The 21,769-nt window shown below is 39.0% G+C and overlaps 1 protein-coding gene across 11 annotated transcripts in view; it reads right to left on the bottom strand.

Moving 5' to 3' along the window:
• LOC122560108 (extracellular sulfatase Sulf-2-like) overlaps positions 1-21,769 on the bottom strand; it is a 305,717-nt gene that overhangs the window by 109,704 nt on the left and 174,244 nt on the right. For 10 of the 11 annotated variants that reach the window (XM_043710352.2, XM_043710348.2, XM_087994899.1 and 7 more), the window contains 2 exons: positions 14,986-15,228; positions 343-582 (listed from right to left, as the gene is read on the bottom strand). In XM_043710352.2, the coding sequence (XP_043566287.1) occupies positions 343-582; positions 14,986-15,157 (412 nt within the window). In that variant the 5' untranslated portion in view covers positions 15,158-15,228. Of the gene's footprint in view, positions 1-342; positions 583-14,985; positions 15,229-18,744; positions 18,881-21,769 lie in introns of those variants that run through there. The other variant, XM_043710349.2, reaches the window with a different exon arrangement.

The following is a 21,769-nucleotide window of genomic DNA, read 5'->3' as shown; positions in this document are numbered from 1 at the left end:
GAGCGGCTGTGCTTTTCCAGCACCACACGTTTTGACTCTGGTCTCTAGCATCTGCAGTCCTCACTTTCTCGTTTTGGAATTTTTACTCAATTAATTTATACATTTCTGGTCATGATTATTTATTTGCTTAAATTGTAAATTACAGCAATCAATGTGCATTCCATAAATAATGTTTTAAGTTTCTAAGTTCTTTGGTGCTTCCATTGAAAGTTTACAACAGTTAAAATATTTCTACAATCACAGTTTGATTTTATGTAAACATGGTTTTTCTCCACAAAGTATTCAGATTCAAGGTTTATCAAGATCATCATAAAAGGGTTGTAATTTCCTTCAGTAACATACCTGTCCTATAGCCAGTGCTGTTCAGATACACAGCAAATGTCCGCTGTTCATGTGTGGCCTGCCAGGAGGAAGATGAACAGTTCTCATTGTTCGTGTAGGTATTGTGGTTGTGGACATATTTCCCTGTCAGCATGGATGATCTTGAAGGGCAGCACATGGGTGTTGTCACAAATGCATTTGTGAAATGTGCTCCTCCTTGCTCCATGATCTTCCTGGTCTTGTTCATTACTTCCAAAGATCCTGAGAAGTGCAGAAATTGATATCATGAATACTCAGAATTAATCTTCTACAAAATTATCTATAAATATTAAGCTTGGCAGGTCTGTGACACACTCTGATGAGTAATTTTGACTCGGGGTAATACTGTAAAATGTTATGTTTGCAAGAGATGAAAATGAAAATTGGGACGGATTCAAAAAAATGGATGGCTGAATCATTAGAGCTAGTTTTACATTTGCATCCAATGTCAACAATTACCCCCCGCCCCCACCATACATAACTCTGAATAAGACTTTTATGGAATTTGACACTGTCATGCGAGTAACTACGATTTGACTTGGATCTCGAGTCATTCTACAATTCCCATCTCTCACACTAAAAGGAACTTCAGATTATCTTCAAATTACCAGACCAAAATTAGAATTGCAGATGACCCTTTGGATTCAACTAAGTACCAGAGCCCATTAATCTGTTCTATATTTTCCTTTATGTTATTCTGTAATTATACGTAATTGACTGCAGGGCTCCAATTTATAATTCCTGACGAGATTGTCTGGATATCGTTTTAAGGGAGCTAGGTTCCCCCCTGCACTTGCATCACAGGCCTCAGTGATGTGTTTCCTGTCAGCCTATGATCCAAGTTGGTCAGTCATGGTCCAAGTTGGATGGGTGGCCGGGTGATAGTTCAGCCTTTGAGTTTTAGTCCTCAATGCTTCCTTCAATCTTTCCAATTTCAAATGTCTTTAGGCCCTCTCCCCTCTTGACTCAGCCATACTCCTCTCATTATCCACTATCTTTGCACTTTATCAGTCAGTCATGTTTCCAAAAGGCTCTGCAAATACTATTAATCCATTTAAAAGTACTGTTTTTTTTTTGAGTACCATTTACTTATGCTTTCACTATATCAACGTGACACAAATATTAGATCATGATAATATTCAAACTAAGAGCTTTGGGATTGGAAGAAAAATGTTGTGCCAGGTGTCTGACTGTCTCTGAATTCACATAAATAAGAAATAATTAGGTTTTTTTTAAAAGCTCCTGCATGTTTCATCACCATTCTCCTTACTTCAACACATCTCCCATTTTTACCTACTACCTCCTCCATGCCATCTGCTCTCCACCCTCTACTCCAATTTCACCTAAAAGTGACATTTTATCTCAACATAATTAAAATAACAAGATCATCAAGACCAACCCATGCCAGCTTTTGATTTCACCTTGTCACATTCATGCCAAATCTCTACATTACATAGAATTATTTCCATTTTTGCCCAAGTGGCATGGTCAGTGGCACGAGCTCAATGGTTTTCCAAACTTTCTCTCACTTGTCCACCCAGTGAAACAATGGACAACAATGGATTGTTGGAGTTTTTGTTAAGTAATTATAGACAAGGAAATCGTAGACAAAATTATTGTAGTGATTTATGCAAAAATCACAAAACTTACAGTACATGAGGCCACTTGAACCATATTTGCACTAGCGCTGAAAGAGCAACCTGGCTAGTCCTATTCTTCAGAGCCATTTAAATTCATCATTTTCAAAATGTTAATTTCTTTCAAAAATCTCTATAATGTGTGAATGACAATTATTTAAAATTTGAGAAGAGATGTTCCCAAAAGAAAATAATTTATCTGCTCCTCTTCAGTTCTCTACCTAAAGCAAATCCTTGGTAACTACTAACCTAACCATAGCAAAGAGCCAGGATTTCATTACTTTGTGCAGGGCAACTCAGCAAGCACCAAATCTACCTAAACTTGAACAGGGATTTTGGTCCACACTTCACCAACTGCGATAATCATTCCTCCAGCCCGAATATCCATAACTTTAAAAAAAAAACACTTTGCAATAGCATTTGGAAAGGACATGCATGTCACCACAGCTGCTCACTAATAGCCTGGTGAAGGATTCAGTGGTGAACAATCTCAACTACATTGTCTCCTCATCAGTCAATTAAACCCTTGTGGCCACTGCACTATGTCTACTCAACAGTAGTTAAAATCTCACAACACCAGGTTATAGTGCAACAGGTTTATTTGAAACTACAAGCTTTCAAATAAACCTGTTGGACTATAATCTGGTGTTGTGCAATTTTTAAACTTTGTCCACCTCAGTCCAACACCAGCACATCCACATCATTAATCAACAATATGCCAACTTTGTTGTTTCAGAATACAAAGATCCATCTTAGCAGATGTATAATGCATCAAGCAACATATGCTGTAATCTCTGTTTTGATCATCAGTTGTGGCTTAGTTAATAGTTACTTCTGTCTTTGAATTTCCAGGTTCAATCCCTACTCCTAGTGTGAGCACATAAATATCAAACTATACTTTCTAGTGTGGATAATTCTACACTCTTCAAGGTACTGTCTTTGATTGAGTAATGAAGGCCGAGGTCCCATTCACTTACTGGATTCGATGAAAAGTAAACAGCGACACTATTTTGAAGAGCAGGGATTTATCCCTTGTGTCCAAAAACTATCCTTCAATCAATATCATGAGATTACCTGGTCATTATCACATATTAACCACATTCATTAATGTTATTGGAAAACAAATGTTTATGACTATTCTGCAAAGCCCTACGGAAGATGTACTTTTAGAATGGTATAGCAGTGTATAGCAATTAGTCCAGATTTTACTTCTGCCAAATGTGAAGAAACGTTCAGCTTCTGATCTACATTTCTGACCTGACATGTTGAACAGAGAAACACTTTCTAATTTATGAAGCACATGAAATAAGCATTAGTTAATCTACCAAACGACATATACCACTGTTCACAAACAAGCATACCCAAAGCATCCCTGTGGGAATGCAAGGCCTCATTTGATTGCATTCAAAATCTAATAATTCAGAGAGTTAATACCACTAAGTAGAATCATAAGATGTTGTAACGGATACAGGCCATTCAGTCAGTATCTGCTATGCCATTTAATGAGGTCATAGCTCATCTCGTAATCATCAATTCTGCTTTCTGGCCTTTTCTTCATAACCTGTGATTCCTGATTAAAACTACACCCATTTCAACTTCAAATATACTTAACCCAGACATATACTTAACACAGCAATAGCGCTCTGTGGTAAAGAATTCCACCTTCTGTCTTAAATGGGTGATCACTTATTCTGAGATTATGCCTTCTGGTCCTAGACATGTACGCTCATGTGCGCACGTACACACACACACACACACATATGCACACACACACACGCACACGCACACATATGCACACGCACACAAAGGGAGACAACAGTTCCACATCTATTCTGTCAACCAATTAAGAATCCTGTATGTTTCAAGAAGGTCATCTCTCCATCTCCTAAATTCCATTAAGTACAGTCCTAAAATTATGAGAGAAATTATGAATTGCTGTCATAAAATAGAGATTCTTTAAACTCAGGTTCATTCTTGTAAACCACCTCTGGACCACTCCAATGTCAGCACACACTTTCTTAGATATAAGGCCCAAAACTGCTCAATATTCCAAATACAGCATGACCACAGCCTCATACAACCTCAGTAGTACATCTTCACTCTTGTATTCTAGCCCTCTTGAAACGAATGCTAACATTGCATTTGCCTTTCTTACCACCAACTGAACATGCATGTTAATCTTAAGAAAATCCTGAACTAGAACTCCCAGGTTCCTTTGTGCTTCAGATTTTAGAAGCCTTTCCCCATTTAGAAATTAGTCTACATTTCTATTCTTCCTAACAAAGTGCATAACCTCACACTTTGCTGCATTCAAATGTCTAAGTTAAGAAATTAAAACTGCACTGAAAGTACCTTTCCAGCATCAGAAGATTCTGGTCAGACAGATGACCAGTTAAGGATTTTTCTAAACTTCCACTTGACTCAAGAAAGCTAAATAATTACATATTTTGACTTAAGAGATTGCACAAAGTTATACACTGCTGTATTTTAGTCAGCAAATAATAAGCTTGCATTATTATAGGGTTCAATATGTTTGCAATGCTCTATTTCTTACATTGGAATATCTCTTGCTTACTGAAAGAAATTAGCACACAATACAGCATTCACAAATAAATAGTCAAATATTCAGAAAAACAATAGCCACTAAAATAAACTTGCTATTAATTTTAAATGGACCCAGCCCTAATTAGGAAGAAAAAGAGAGGAACTTTGTTTCTCCCTCATTTGGTATTTCTCATTTCTCAAAAATACTCCTGAGCATTTCCATTCGATAAGTTGTTTTGAACAAAGCAATTATTATGCAGAAAAACTTTATAGCCAATTTAAACAGATCATCCAATATGTCATAATGAGATGACTAACTAGTTAATTTACTTTTGGCTGTTGTAAATGCGGACTAAGTGCCCAGGAGACCCCAATCCTCTGAATAGTGCCAAAAGGTTTTTAATATCAGCCAGTACTTCCAGCATTGGTTTAATCTCTGATCTGAAGAGCAGCAACTCTGACAGTACAGCCTTGGAGATTCAGCCCTGATCAAGTCCTGGGGAACTGGATTATTTGCTTTAATCTTCACTGACGGGAAATACTTGCTATGCGGTTCAGATAGTAAATTGCATTGAAAACAGTTTATTTTGTACAGCATAGAACCCATTCTTGGCTTCAGAATAGAAGTTTTGGAACAACAGCCATAGATGTTTCATATACCGTCATAATAGTGCAGTGCCAAAAATTTATCACATTTAATTATTGAAGCTATCTTGAAAATTTCTCATTTGAATTACTCTGTATTTGCTCTTGAGAATAGAAGAAATAATATATTGGGCTCTTAAAAGTTAGCTGAACTAATAAAGTTAATATGTCCATAAATATTTTGTTTTGTTAAATCTTTAATGCTTCAACATAACCATGTTGGATCAGGCATGGTGGAGTGCACAGTTCTCTGGGAACTGCTCAATTGCACAGTCAGACCCAACATTTAGCACTTCATATGTATTACAACCATGCTGGCTGAGTGTGACCGTTTGGATAAAAATTCAATCACCTACAAATGTCTGTCCTAGTCTGCCTTGGACACAATCTCCACCATGAGGCACCACCCTTTAGGCAGACATTTTAAGCTTCAATTCACTAAATTTCTGGAATTGAACACAGTAAAAAGCACAGTTACAGAGCTAGAAGCTGCTGCGAATAAAACGTCAAGTATTGAGTGAAAAACACTAAGATAAAATGGCTACAGTATTTTCCCCCTATTAGTTCCTGTTCAAGTTACCAGGAATCTGAGGCAGAACTGGGAACTCTTCTAAAAACAATGGCACGCTAATGCAAAAGCAACAGACTTGTTTCGCAAATCAGAACAAGTATAAGTCATCACTATTTTATCAGCTTTGGTAAGGGACTGTGTCCAAATATATTCCACCCTAAATCTCTGAGCAGAATTTTTAAAGCTTTGAAAGTACCATTGCAGCCCCAAATGAATGGTATGCATGAACGGTGCATATTCAGCACAAAGGAACAAAAAGTGAAAAATAATCCATTAATCAATATATAACATCATTAACTCAGCTTACAGAAAGCTGTGAACTTGCACAATTAAAAGGATGAGATAAAGAGAGATGGGATTGTGTTAGGAATTGGCTATACAAAAATGAAAGAGAAGAACAAACTCAAACTCATGAAAGCAATTAGCATATGGAGTGCTGAGGTTGAGAGTCAACAGCTAGAGCATAACAGGGCAAAACAGATATGGCCTTGCATTTTGCTGACAAATATTTCAGACACAAAGGGTAGAATAATAATTACAAAGGGAAGGATGCAAGAATTGTGCAAGAGAAGTAACTACATTGTGCAAAAGAAAAGGAGGTATGCATAGCAGGGGGGAGCTCGCCTGAAAATCTGCATCATTTTGCTCACAAGTATATGGCTAAAAAGTAGTACAACAGGCACATACAAATGGCCACTGAAGAGAAAGCAGCTGGTGATCCTGATGTATATACAACAGTATATATCAGAAGACATTAGCTAATTTCTACTCCTATCAGCCCACGAGTCCACTCCGCCATTCAATCTTGGCTGATACATTTATCAACCCCATTCTCCAACTTTCTCCCATAACCCTTAATGCTCAAGAACCTATCTCACCCTTAAGTATACTTGATGACCTGGCCTCCACAGCCATCTGTGGCAATGAATTCCTTAGATTCACCACTCTCTGGCTCAAGAGGTTTCTTCTTATCTTTGTTCTAAAAAAGGTCTTCCATTTACAGCAAGGCTAAGCCCTCAGGTCCCAGTCTTTCCTACCAACGGAAACATCTTCCCAACATTTACTCCGTCTAGGCCATTTCTACTCTGTGTTTCAACTAGATCCTGCTCATCCTTCTAAACTACATCTAGTATAAACCAGTGTCCTCAAACATTCCTCATATGTTAAGCTTTTCGTGAATCTCCACTGAACACGCTCCAGAGCCAGTACATGCTTCCTGAGATATGGGGCCCAAAACGGAGCACAATACTCCAAATGTGGTCTGACCAGAACCTTATAGAACCTCAGAATTACATCTCTGCTTTTATATTCAAGCCCTCTGGATGTAGATTTGCCCACTGAGCTGGAAGGTTCGCTTTCAGACATTTCATCACCATACTAGGTAACATCTTCAGTGAGCATCTGAATGAAGCACCAGTGGTTTAGCCCACTTTCTATTTATATGTTTGAGTTTTCTTGGGTTGGTGATGTCATTTCCTGTTTTTTCTCATGGGGTGGTAAATAGGATCCAAGTCAATGTGTTTGTGTATAGAATTCCGGTTGGAATGGTTCGAGGAATTCTCGTCAGTGTCCCTTTTTGGCTTGTCCTAGGATGGATGTGGTGTCCCAGTCAAAGTGGTGTCTTTCCTCATTCATATGCAAGGATACTAGCGAGAGTAGGTCATGTCGTTTTGTGGCTAATGTTGTTTATATATCCTGGTGGCTAGTTTTCTGCCTGTTTGTCCATTGTAGTGTTTGTTACAGTTCTTGCAAGGTATTTTGTAAATGACATTAGCTTTGCTTGTTGTCTGTATGGGGTCTTTCAAGTTCATTAGCTGCTGTTTTAGTTTGTTGCTGGGTTTGTGGGCTACCATGATGCCAAGGGATCTGAGTAGTCTGGCAGTCATTTCTGCGATGTCTTTGATGTAGGGGAGAGTGACTAGGGTTTCTGGACGTGTTTTGTCTGCTTGTTTGGATTTGTTGCTCAGAAAATCGGCGGACTGTGTTCATTGTTACCTGTTCTTTTTGAAAAGATTGTGTCGGTGATTTTCCTCTGCTCTGCATACTTCCTCTGTGCTGCAGTGTGTGGTGGCTTGTTGAAATAATGTTCTAATGCAGCTTTGTATGTGGGTGTTGGGATTATTGCTTCTGTAGTTCAATATTTGGTCCGTATGTATTGTTTTCCTGTAGACGCTGGATTGAAGTTCCCCATTGGCTGTTCGGTCTACTGCAACATCTAGGAATGGAAGTTTGTTGTTGTTTTCCTCCTCTTTAGTGAATTTTATGCCAGTCAGAGTGTTATTGATGGTCTTGAAGGTTTCCTCTAATTTGTTTCATTTCCTTATGACCAAGGTGTCATCTATGTAGCGGACCCAAAGTTTGGGTTGGATGGTTGGCAGAGCTGTCATTTACAAAATACCTTGCAAGAACTGTAACAAACACTACAATGGACAAACAGGCAGAAAACTATCCACCAGGAAACATAACCACAAAAAAAACATACATACGGATGAGGAAGGACACCACTTCGAATGGGATAACATATTCATCCTAGGACAAGCTAAACAGAGACACGGACGAGAATTCCGGTCAGAATGCTACTATCAACAAACACATAGACTTGAATCCCATTTACCATCCCCAAGAAAAAGAACAGGAAATGACATCACCAACAAGAAAACTCAAACATATAAATAGAAAGCAGGCTACACCACTGGAGCTTCATTTGGAGGCTCACTGAAGATTTTACCTAGTATGGTGAGAAAATATCTGGAAACGAACCTTTCAGCTCAGTGAGCAAACTATCCAAAACCTCAATCTGAGCTACAAATCTTCTCAAACCTTGATATTCAAGTCCTCTCAAAATAAATGTCATCATTGCATTTGCTTTCTGCAAGTTTACCTTGAGAGAATCTTGGACTAGAACTCCCAAGTCACACTTTAGATTTCTAAATTTTCTCCCCATTTAGAACATAGTCCATGCCCCTATTCTTCCTATCAAAGTGCATGACCTCACACTTCTTTGCCTACTCTCCTAACCTATCCAAATCCTTCTGCAGCCTCCCCGCCACCTTAATGTTACTTCTCCCTCTATCTAACTTTGTATAATCTGCAAATGTGGCCAGAATGCCCTCAGTTCCTTCATCTAGATCATTAATGTATAAAGTTAAGAGTTGTGGTCCCAGGACCTCGCAGGTCCACCACCTGTCACCGGCGGCCATCCTGAGAAGGATCCTTTTATCCCCACTTTCTGCCAGAGAGCCAAGCTTCAATCCATGCTCGCACCTGGTCTCTGACATCATGGACCCTTAGCTTACTCAGTAGCCTCCTGTGCGGCACCTTGTCAAAGGCCTTCTTGAAGTGCAGGTAGACAACATCCATTAGTTTTCTTTGGTCTAACCTGCTTGTTACTTCCTCAAATACATATCATTTAACAGGTTGGTTCAGTCAAATCAATAGATGAGACATGGTTTGTGATTGTTGCCATGAGGACAGCAGGAAAATATCAGATCAACATAAAATGTCAGATAGTAACTTGTATATTTTGCAACATCACAAGTTTCACAGACCAATGCAAATTGGTTCAACATGGCGATCCAAAAAAAATTATACCCTCAAAATTAAAGGTTAAAATGATATGTTGGCATTGTACTTGTGTTGAGAGGACAGATTACTTTTAGTCTATGGCCATAATAAGGAAAATGATCTGGAGTTTCAAATCATAGAGGACAAGAAAATGCTATTCAGTGGAGCAAGTCTAAAGATTAGGCCAAGAGAGATTTGCAACGTATCACAGCACATGCAATTATTGACTATGAAAAACATTCTGGATAAATACAAAACGTGTTCAGAAAGTTAAAATGTTTTCCAGAAGACTATGATCTTGAAGTGGATGAGAATGCAAGACCAATTCAGCATCTGCCGAAAAAGGTTCCAGCTGCTCTCAAAGCCAGCCTGGAAAATAAGATGGAAGAGCTGGAAAAGAATATTCCAGAAATCATCAATTCCTACAAAATGGATTAATAGCATCAGAGCAGTGAAACAATCTGGAAAGTTGGGAGTATTCATTGATCTAAAAAAATCTAAATAATATCCTAAGAAATCTCACTACCTCTTATATTGAAGGAATGTTGCCATAACTTTCAAAGCTAAAAGTCTTTAGCTAACTAGCTGTGAAAGATGGTTATTGATAAGTGAAGCTGGATGAAAACAATAGTTTTTTAATGACATTCATGACACTCTTTGCAAGATATAAGTGTTTTTTGGCATTTCCATTGCTGCAGAAGAATATCAATGCAGTCAGCATGAGATAGTTAATGATCTCTCTGTAATGGATGATTTGCTAGTTTATTGATACAGAAAAACAACATAAGCCATTGTTGATCCAATCAAAATCTAGAGTAACCGTTCAACAGCACATGTCTGGTGAAGCTAAAGTTGTACATGAAAAAATTTAAAATGGTCGAAGTGAAGTACATAGGACACATTCTGACAGTATAAGGACTTCACCCAGATGCTGAAAATGTGAAAGCTGTAGTAGTGATGTCGTGATCAACAGTGCAACGATTTGTTGGATTCATCAAATATTTGGCTAAATTCTTGCCAATTTTGTTGTTGGAGTGCACACCATCCTGCCAACTCACAAAAATGAACATGCACTGGTATTAGGGCATAGAAAAAAAACATAGCAATCACTAAAATCAACCAGCTATTGGCAAAACACTGGTGCTGATCTACTGTGATGTAAATAATGAAGACACCCTGCAGAGTGATGCAAGACAGGGTGCCTTTGTATTCAAGATTCTAACACCAATAGAAAAACATTATGCCCAGGATCAAGGAAGTGCATCCAGCCATTATCTTTGCTTGTGAACAGTTTCATCACCTACTTGGAAGGGATAAAATGACAGTTGAGTCTGACCACAAGCCACTTGGAAGCATTTACAAAGTATCTTTCTCCAGTTACAGAGAATTAATCTTTATGTATCCAAACAAGGGAAGCAGATACACATCGCAAACTTGCCGTCAAATGTAGTCCTCCTGAGGAAGACAGTTGAAGATGATGCAACAGTGAGAGAGACCTTCTAAATTCAACATGAAACTGAAGGTCATTGTGAGCTGGAAGTCATCAGCCCAGCAAAGACACTGAAGGTTAGAGATAAGCATCTTGCTCAAATCAAGCAAACTATCCAACAAAATACAAATCTCCAACTATTACAGGGTAGAGTCTGTGCTCTTAGCTCACCGGCTTTTCATGTGTGCAGTCTGATTTGGCAAATTATCTGAGAGAAATCTGGCCGTCAGTCATATTTCTCCTTGGTTCACAGGTTTGCTAAATGCCTACAAATTGAATTGCCCATCCTTTGATTTTTATCTGTTATTTCTTTCTTCCTCCATGTAAAACCTTCAGAAATGTTGAATACTTAATATTTTTAGCTTTAAGATAATATGAAATAACGCCCCAGTGTGCCACCATTCATTTTGCGTGACATGTTCTTTAGATTTTCAAAAATGCCTGCTCAGCTAAGCTCCCTGCTCCATGACCAAAATGTGCAGACAATAAATTCTAACTATAAAAATGAACTGAAGATGCAAGGCCAGCTATCTATACTGCTTATGTGACATATGCATAATGCATTTGTAATCCTGTCAACTCTGTAACAAGAGCACAAATACACAATACACTGGATTCCCCATAATGGTCTGTTGCTATATAGAAAGCTCTCCCCCATATATTTGTGAGAAATTGATGACATTTCATTGCTCTGGGATTAACTGAATGAGTCTGAAGACCTATTATAGATTTAGTAATAAGTGAATAAGTTGGTTAATATTTTTGCAGTGTTTCAAAACATTCCAACAACATTAAAATGCAGAATCCATTTTTAACATTTCTTCAAAATGTATTACTGTGAAAAAGGGCAGAATTTTATTTGGATCTGAAGTAGTACATAATACAGATATAAATGAATTTGTAGATTATATACAACATGCTGGTCATGTTGAGTTAATTGTTTGACTTTCTCGGCATATTGATTGATGTTTATTCAAAACTACTTGCTATTGGCAACTGGACTAACAGGGTCAATTATAACTGTTGTAAATGTGGGGGCAACAGAAAATGAAGAAACTGTACTTGATAGTTGTGAAGGAATGTAAAAGGAATAATGGAGGAGGAGTGAGCACAGGGAATTGTGGAGGAATGTGCAAGAGAAATGGAGGAGGAGAGTGCCTGAGGAATGAGGATGAAACCCAGGTAAGTAAAGGAGGAGGAGGAGAAGAAGGAGCAAAGCGTACTGGAATGGAGGATGAGGAAGACTATGAGTAATGGGAGGAGGAAGTAGTACAAGGACTGAAGGTTGAAGAACATGAAAATGGATGAGGAAAATCAAATTATGAAGATTGGAGAACAAAGTGGATTTTGAGGTTTGTGAAGAATGGTGGAGGCTGACAGCACATTGGTACACAAGAGTATATTATCAGACTCCGGATGCCCTGAACAAAACCCTAGGTTCCCATTGTTCAGTATGCTTCCCCAGCATGTCATCACTCTCTTACTGACCAGCGGAGAGATCCCTTGCCCAGAATTCTGAAATAAAAGCTACGAGAAATACCAAATCCAGAACAGCTTCAACCAACAACACTAATACACAACAATTCACCCTTGTGCATTCTCTTAGTGCCCATTTGCAGGTGCTTTTACCTGGCCTAGTGCTCCTATGTAACACTACTTCTGTGACAGAAATCTTCAACCAGCCATGTTGGAATCAGTCGGGGAGACTGCAGATGGCCTTGCAGGACACTCACGAGTAATTAGACGTTAGTTGTGGACTGTATTATCTAAGTGTGGACAGGATTAGTTTAAGTTTGCTGGCTGACAGGCTGAGTATCAGTGGTGGGAGGACAAATACTGTTGTCCTGAGAAAGTACAGCAGATTTGTGCTCCAGAGTCACTGCAGTTCCCCCAGTACAGGACCTCTACAATCCCCATAATACATTTCAGCACAGTGACAGTCACTCCATTTATTACCAGTACCAACTCCTGTATGCTGGTCAGGATATATTAGCTTGAGATTAAAAAAAAAACCCACTAGTGCTGGAATTCAAAGTAGACAAACAGAAGGCTGGAAGAACACAGCAAGCCAGGCAAATTCAGGAGATGGAGAAGTCAAATATCTCAGGTATTAACTCTTCTTCAGAACTGGATGTAGGGGCAAGTGGAGCTACAGATAAAGGGGGTGGGGGTGATAGGACAAGGAGAGTAGCGGATGTGAGGTAGTGATCGGTGGACACAGGTCATGGGTATGATCTAGTTGGTCGATGGAAGGGATGAATCCAGTTGGTAGCTGAGAAAAAGGATCAGTAGGTGGAAATGACAGGAGGAGGTGGGACTAGAAAGAGAGTTGGGGGATGGTTGGGAAGGTTATTTGAAACTGGAGAACCCTATGTTGAGCCTTCTGGACTGTAGGCTGCCCAGGTGGAGGATGAGGCATTGTTCCTCCAATTTGCAGTCTGATTCACTATGGCAATAGAAGAGGCAGAGAATGGACATGTCGGAGGGGGAGTGGAAGGGGGAACTGAAATGGATGCTGACCAGGTGGTCAGGCTGGCTGTTTCGGGCCTGGCCCTACTCAAAACAGGAAAATCTGACTGTCAGCATGGTGACACGTGTAATGTGCACCCTACATCCAAACAGCAGTCAAGATGCGCAAGCTGAGAGATGTGGGCAATGTAAAGTGCACGAGTATGAGGTGTAGCAACGAAGAGGAGAATTGATTAGTCATATAGAAGAGTGATAATGCTGGAGGTGGTATGTTGAATGGAGCAGTACATGAAACTAATTTTATATAGTTTGCAAGAATTGGTGTGCAAAAGATTCACTCACTGATTTCGACCACTCATTTGAAGTCACAAAATTTGTTGCAGCACTACATTCATGACCATGGCATTAAAACTGTTGGCATCCAGTGCCATAGTCATCTCATCATGCCACTTGAACAACCGTCTGGAAAGCTTCCTAGGGGAAGGCAGTCTCTCTCCCTCCTGTAACGTGCCCCCTTCTGTAATGGCAGCCTAAATCCTGGAGGCATGCTCTTTTGTGAAGTTGCACCATTATCGACCTGCTTGAAGCTTCTTCCAATATTGACGGCAGGTAGAATGCAATTTCCTTTCAAGGAGTACAACCTAGCTTTAAATATTGCAGGTTAACTTCAATTAATATTTGCCTTGAACCAAGAGCCACAGACTGAGACATGCAGTCACTCAGAAATATACTTAGTGCTCAGTTGCAAGCAGCACCAGTGTGCATCATTTCATCCAGGCTCTGGATAATTACACATCCTGATTCCTGTGCATGAATTCAAGGACTATCCAACTTACCCCTTAAATTCCTCTCCTGCTAGTGTTGAGAGAAATTTTCACAAGATACAAGGATGAACTTGTTTTCAATATTCAATAACTCAGTAATTAGAGGGAATACATTATCACAAAAAGAATAAATTCAATAACGAATTACTGATAATGAATTATGCAGAAGGTGGGCAATACGGGGTTAAGTGGATAAGCCATTCAGTTAGCTGGTGATAAACAAAATTTTCTCATTTTGTGTTTTGTAAATATTTCATTTGATATAACGTTGCTTCTTATAATATATTATACAATAATATTGTCTGTTTTTGACCGAGCAACAAAGCAACATAGCAGTAATTGTCTTCTTCAAACACCTCAGGCAATATGAGTAAAGCTAGTAGTTTTGCACTTTCACAGAAAAACACTGGAATCCGGACTTCAGGTGATCTGGGATTTCCAGAATATCCTATATGCTGTTGGCAAAAGCAGTAAGTCTCATCATAGTTTAGTTCGTTGGCACAGGTCAGTACTTTGCCACACTTACTAGGTATGTGAAGGGTCTCTTGGCTCAGAATTAAGTCATGAGTGATGTCATGAGAGGAATATTTGGACTGAACTCAATGTCAGTCTATTTCATCACTTAGCTGAACAAACTACTACTAAGCAGAAGCATTAAGATGCACTAAATTTGTATATTGCAACAATTAAAAAGGGACAAGTAAAGACGACAAATAATAGTGCAACTGGAAGCAAAGGATAATATAAACAAACCAACCATTTATGCCCATGAGATCAAATGGCTGGATATTTTTTGTTACTATATTGGCTAACTGGTAGAAATTCAAAAAGGCAGTAAACTAGTTAATTTTATTACAAACTGCCATGTTAAATTGTCCTTACCAAGTTCCACATCCTGGTCATCTGTATAAATGAGGATGATGTTTGGTCTAATATTCCTGCGATCTCTTTGAAATCGGCCTTTCAGTCGCTGAGAAAGGACAGCTAACCCAGGACTCACAAAAGCAATAAACCCCAACACAACCAATCCAAGGGCAAGTCTTGACTGTAACATTTCGTCTCACTTGAGGCCTTTTGTCCTTCCGAGGTTAGGAAAGGAATTCCTTTCTTCGTTTACTTTCAGCTCTGCAATTTAAAAAAAATAGACAATAATGTTGCATCAACAAGAAGCATAATATCTGATCATTCCTTTTCCCTCAGTAGCGAGAAAACCAGCTCATTGCATTAATAATACATTGCATTATTTCCTTTTCTTTTTTAATTTCGAATTTAGACTCAAGTTTGCACAATATTCTGAAAATCTTGGGGTATAAATGAGGCATGACCATCTTTCAATCATTATAGATGCTAAAGAAGGACCCAATTGTATCCTGGACTTTATCTCAATTAATTAGATGAGCTGGAAATTAGATGCAAAGGTTGTGGGTTTCAGAACGCATTATGGACTTTAGTCCTCAGGGAACTGGGCAGGTGGAAAGACAAGAGGTCAATAGAAGAAGGGCAGAAGGTAATCATAGCTTGGCAGCAGATTTTTCAGAGCAGCACAGCCAGATTGCTTTACCCAGCTCCACATCATTTGCAAAGTGATTTACCTACTTCTTTCAGACAAGATCTTTTCCCTAGGTTGGGGGTGTCCAGAACTGGAGGGCATAGGTTTAGGGTGAGAGGGGAAAGATTTAAAAAGGGACCTAAGGAACAATGTTTTCACTCAAAGGATGGTGAGTGTATGGATTGAGCTGCCAGAGGAAGTGGTGGAGGCTGGTACAATTACAACATTTGAAAGACAAATGAATGGGTATATGAATAGAAAGGATTTAGAGGAATGTTGGTCAAGTGCTGGCAAATGGGACTAGATTAATTTAGGGTATCTGGTCGACAAGTTGGACTGAAGGTTTGTTTCCATGCTATATACCTCTATGACTCTATCACTGCTTATTAGGCTACATCCACTGGAATCATCATATGGGGGAGTTTCAACCCTTTTCAATTTAGGTAGCCTAACTCTATTGAGGTGATTTAAATTAGGCATCCTGCATAAGTTCCTGAAAATTCAAGCCCAACATGGTGCTGGGTGTTACTATCACCTCGCAAAACAGGTCATTTTTGAGCTGGATTGTGTTTTCAAAGGTAGCCTCAGCAATAATTAATAACTACCTGTTGAGGCAGGAATGATATGGGTGCCAAAGTTAATACTTGGATGAAAACTGTGCAGTAAAATCACAGCAAATAAAACAGAGGACATAAGGAGAAACTTCTTCAGCCAGAGAATGGTGAATCTGTGGAATTCACTGCCATCGAAGGCTGTGGAGGCCAGATCATTGAGTATATTTAAGATTGAGATAGAAAACATCTTGATTGTCAAGGGATCAAGGGTTGTGGGAAGAAAGCGGGAGAGTAGGGTTGAGAAGCTTATCAGCCATGATTGAATGGCAGAGCACATACAATGGGCTGAATGGCCTAATTTCTGCTATGTATCATGGATGTGTCAAAATGCAGGTTCAAAACAAAATCAATAAAGATCTAACAGATCAGAATTGCTACTTTGCATCCATAAAAACATGGAAAATAAATTTGATGAAATGACATTACAATGAACAGCCAGTGGAATGCATTCTTTGCAATGGCATGTTAGCAATTGTTTCAACAACAGGGAATACCTAGTGCTTAATAACCTCTGACTTAGTTATTATTCAATAGATGCAAAACCGGTCTCTCTCAAAGCAATGACATTTCAGTCAGGCAAAGAGAACTTAAACAATAACAGTGAATGATGATTATGTCCACAGCATTAGAGTTTTATTCAAAGTGTTGAGATGCTGAAAGAATTTAAAATCATGAATAGTATCACATGGATTTATAATGCTATGATAAACAATGTGAACAAAAATATATCTTTAAATAAGACAGTGGGTATAAAAGACATATTATACAGAAACAGAACCAGAAAAAGCCCAAAATGCTAACAGGCCAGGTAGCGTCTGTCAAGAGAGGAAAACAGACCTAATGTTTCAGGCCAATGATCATTTCAAGCTGATGAACAGTTATTGACCTGAAACATTTGGCAGTACCTCATGGCAAAGTTAGTGACTGGTGGTATTTAATCCAGTGGGAAGGTGGAAGCAGAGTACCCTTGAGTACCCTATCACCTTTCTGATTAGGTCCAGGACAGACAATGCCTATGGATGGTCTTCTTGCCCCATAAGCATTGGAGATGCTTGAGTGGGTCTTAAGGGCCTCATCATGCTGCTGGTACCGACTTAGCAGCAGATGGGCTCACCTCACACTGAGCATGACAAGCAAAGCGGAATGTTGTTGCAGTGGGTTCTTGAGGGAGGCTGGTCGAATCTCTCATTCCCAGTGTCAGGAGCAGGCTGGCTTTCAGCAGACATCTGCTACTGGCCGGCCACTTCCTCATCCTAATACCTGGGTCCCTCATTGATCTGAAACCCCAAGTAGGGGTCATATTGGCAAGATTCATTGTCACCCCCCAGTCAATACAGGAGACTACTGACCTTTTGAGAAAAGGCTAAACCCATTTTCCTGCCAACAGCAGCAGACCTTCAAACTTTACCCTCATGGGAAAAAAAGTTGAGTAAATAGTATTTAAGTATTTAAGTGTCCATGTGTTGGCCACTTAAAAGGGGAGATGATGGGCCAGTGGTATCCAGAGACCCGGGTAATGTCCCAGGAATCTGGATCCATATTCTGCCATTGCAGACAGTAGAAAATGAATTCAGTAAGTATCTGCAATTAAGACTCCAATGATGACCATGAAACCATTGTCCATTGTCAGGAAAGGCCTGTCTGGTTCACTAATGGCCTCTAGGGAAGGAAACTGACAATCTTACCTGGTCTGGCCTACAAGTGACTCCAGACCCACAGCAAGGTGGTTGACACTTAACTGCCTTCTGGGCAATTAAGAATAGGTAATAAATGCTGACCGGGCCAATGATGCTGACATCCCAACGAAACAAAAACAAGTGTCTCAATTACCCAAGGGCAGGTAGTGTACCGGACACCTTCCCCACCATGTGTAAAGTTGTGGTCAGAGGCAGATATGTCGGCACTGAAATGGTATTACACTCAATTACACACCCCATACCTACAAAGCAGGCTATAAGGGGAGCATAAAATTCTGTCCATCAAATTAGCCCATTATAACAGTTGACATATGAAGGGCCATGGTCCTGACAACAGGAAGTGCAAATGACCAATGCATACCTAGCATATTGTGCAAGAAACCTTTCTCCAATTTACTGCATTTAGATATACGAGTCTTTATTTACAACTAGCCTATCTAATGATACTTCATGCAAAACATTTTTATACTTCTATATAGAATTCTAACAACATAATGTTTACATATACAGCTATATTTGAAGTATTAATAAACATTAAAAGTTTCCATTCAAGTTTATATTTTTTTGTTTAAAAATTGTGCAATAATGTTTATTTCTGGCTACTTTGCCCTATTTATTACACATGCACTACAGACACTAGAGTTAACCAGTTAATACCTATAACGGACCTGAGAACTACAAGTACTGTTTGCGTGGACGCTTTAATTTTCTCAATCCTTATCTTTTTCTCATTATCACTTTTTTCATTAACTTGATAAAATACGGTACTATAAACAGTTACCTTATTGAATCAGTTACTCCAACAGAGTGGAAGCACAAAGCTTGAAGGCAGTACTGCTGATCGTTATCCTTCAGTGCCTCAGCAGTATTTTTTGGTTACAACTACTACCTTCATTCAATCTGTATGAAGCTATTTTCTGGAACATATCAATTATCACAGTATCAGCATCGAGGCCGGGCAGAAACAAAGTGACCCTTCTTTATTAAATGTGCTGGTAGACATTTCTCAGCATTATCTTCTTACCTTATCTGCTGAGTCCTTTCTACAGCTTCTATCTCCAGACCGCTCTCAGTGCAGTCTCTCGGTGCTCTTTTAGATGTTGTCAGTCAGTCAGTCACATGAGCTCAATATCCTTGGCCTTTGCAAATGTACTGACTTAATTTCGTTGTTTTCGCTCCCATACATCCCGTTTCAATAACTGAAACTGGAGGTCATGCTCTGCAATTTGCCACCATGTGGCCATTCTATCTTGCAGTTAAGCTGAGATTTATTTTGAATGTATACACTACACAAGGGATTTAAATACTGAGTAACAATAAAACATCCTGTCATTTATATTAGACTAGTCCTTAATCCTCAGAACAGCAGAGGCATTGGTGCAGCCTTTATGCTAAAGCGTGTAAGTGCTGTAATTTCATTGGTCAAATGCTTTTTACATGTTGCATTTATGGTCCTTTATTTTCCCTTTAGAACATATTTTAATATAGTCAGTTCTTAATTGACCACAAAATGATTAAATTACAGGTGTGAACAGGTGAACTCTAAGATTTTATAACTGATTCAAAAATTTATTTTATATTTAATTTTATTTTTAAATTAGTACTGTATTATTGTTTTTACCGCTCATGTCAGAGTGCAGATGTGGCTCAAATCCAGTGGGTAAAAAGATTAATGCAGGCCAGATTTACTGCTGAGTGACTTCAGGGATAACTAATTCCAAGTCCCCACCAGCTAGAGAGCTCGCAAACATCCAACTGGTGTTTGATCCTAAGTGTTCTCTGATGAGCTTGTCAAATGGGGAGCCAAGCCACTGAAGTTCTGCCCGGAGTATTGCCAGTCCTGACCAAGGGTCAGAACCCCAACTGCCGTAGACATTTTAAAATGAGTTTTTTTTCCTTAAAACAAGGCTTTTAGTGCCAACAAAACAGTCGTGAATATAAATTAAGTAGCTATTTATAGAGATAAAGCCATGGAATGTCACACCTACAGATGCAAAGGGAAATTCAAACAACAGACAAAGGGTGTGGAGGGGCAAGAAAGGGAAGTCAGCATACACTGGACTACAATCTCTTGTGACTACAAAGGCAATGAAAAAGCTGATGAGCTTCTACTCAAGAGCAAGCCAAACTCTTTGGATTATGTTCAAATTGCAAACACATTTCTCCCTTCGAAGAATGCACAAAGACAGGTGTTAAAGGATTTGTTTCAAATTTACTGTGGGTACTAGTGGGGTTGAAGATTCTCATGTCTATCAATCTGGGTAGGAGCGTTGGTGCAGTATGATAGCTACAATTGAAGAAAAATGTTGTCACCCTTGTGTTGCACGTAAATGAAAGCTCGCATTCAGTGTTGAAAACCAAATGAAAAGAAACGTTAAAACTAAAATAACTTTCTATCGCCTCAAATGTTGGGAATTCAATCACAATTGTATGGAAACAGAAATGCAGAATCTCTACCAATCTACAAATCTAAGCATCATGGAGCCAACTGTTCAACTGGGGAAAAAAAACCAAAATTCTGTAGAGGCTGGAAGTTTGAAATAAAAGCAAAGTGATGGAGAAACCCAGCATGTCTGGAAGTATTGTGGACAGTAAAGCAGAAAATATATTCAAAACGCTTTACTCTGTTTCTCTGTCAAAAGATGCTGCCAGACTTGCTGAGATTCTCCAGCACTTTCTAACTTTGTCCAACTGCCAATGTTGATGCTATCAGTAACTTCTACTGCAATGGCCACAACATTCAATAATTCAATGATCCATATACATTTTGTTTACTTTTATACTTCTGGATCTGCCTCTTATTTATAATCTGTGTGTTACATTGCTAATTTATCTTCGCTTAGGAATAAACTCTGTCTTTTTGTTAATTCATGAAAGCATGGTTAAATTGGCTTCTTTTAAAACACAAGGAATAAGATATCCACATAGGGAAAGAGCAGTTTTTAAATTAACATTGTTGCAACCAACTGAGGGGAACAGATGAATAAAATAAAAAAGGGAACCAGTTCAACGAGCATCTTTCTCACCTGCAGAAGGCAGGTCATTCAGAAAGTGCTAAGTTGAGGCCTTTAAGTGGCCATTACTTGCCTAGTTAAAGGCTACAATTGGTGGGAGGTATCAAGGAGGTCACTTACGGACCTTCTTGTATTGAATATAATTGCTCAGATGGACATGAATCTCTCTCCCCTGGAAGAATCATGCTCAATTATTATTACTTACCACCACCTCCGGGGAGGGCAAATATATACATAATGGCTCAGAACGGACACTATGTTCCTTACAGTGGCATTTTAAGTTGAAACAAGGATGCAAGTGATTGTCTATGGCAAGGGCACAGTCAGGAATTCAGCAGAGGGATCATAAAAGGAGATTCATTGTTTAAACAAGTATTGTAAAGTAGAAATTGTGAGCAGTGTATACAAGCAAAAGGAATACAGTCCACTGAAGGGTTAAGAATGGAATGGAACTAAATGGCAGTTTGCTCTGCCATTTAAATAGGGAGTTGTGTTCACATTGTGGCTATAGATTGAGTAACTTTCATTAAACTCAAGTGAAGAATGGCTTCATTAGATGAATAGAATTTTGCATACAGAATAAGCCAAATGCAAGTCAGAGTTGGTCAATCACATACTGACTCCTGTAATAGCCAAAAGGAGAAATTTAGCCAAGTGCTAAAGAAAAATGACGGCTGATTTCAGTATAATTGGGTGCTAACATAATAAATGAAGAGCATTAGGGGACAGCTGCAAATTCATACAAACAAATGTAGATTTAATGAACCTTAGGTGTTCCAGTTGACTACAGGA

This window comes from Chiloscyllium plagiosum, unplaced genomic scaffold (genome assembly GCF_037043375.1).
Source record: "Chiloscyllium plagiosum isolate Xiang-an unplaced genomic scaffold, Cpla_swu_hap1 HiC_scaffold_15, whole genome shotgun sequence".
Classification (NCBI taxonomy): domain Eukaryota; kingdom Metazoa; phylum Chordata; class Chondrichthyes; order Orectolobiformes; family Hemiscylliidae; genus Chiloscyllium; species Chiloscyllium plagiosum.
The sequence above is the reverse complement of the archived record's forward strand: the minus strand, read 5'-3'. Positions and strand labels throughout refer to the sequence as shown.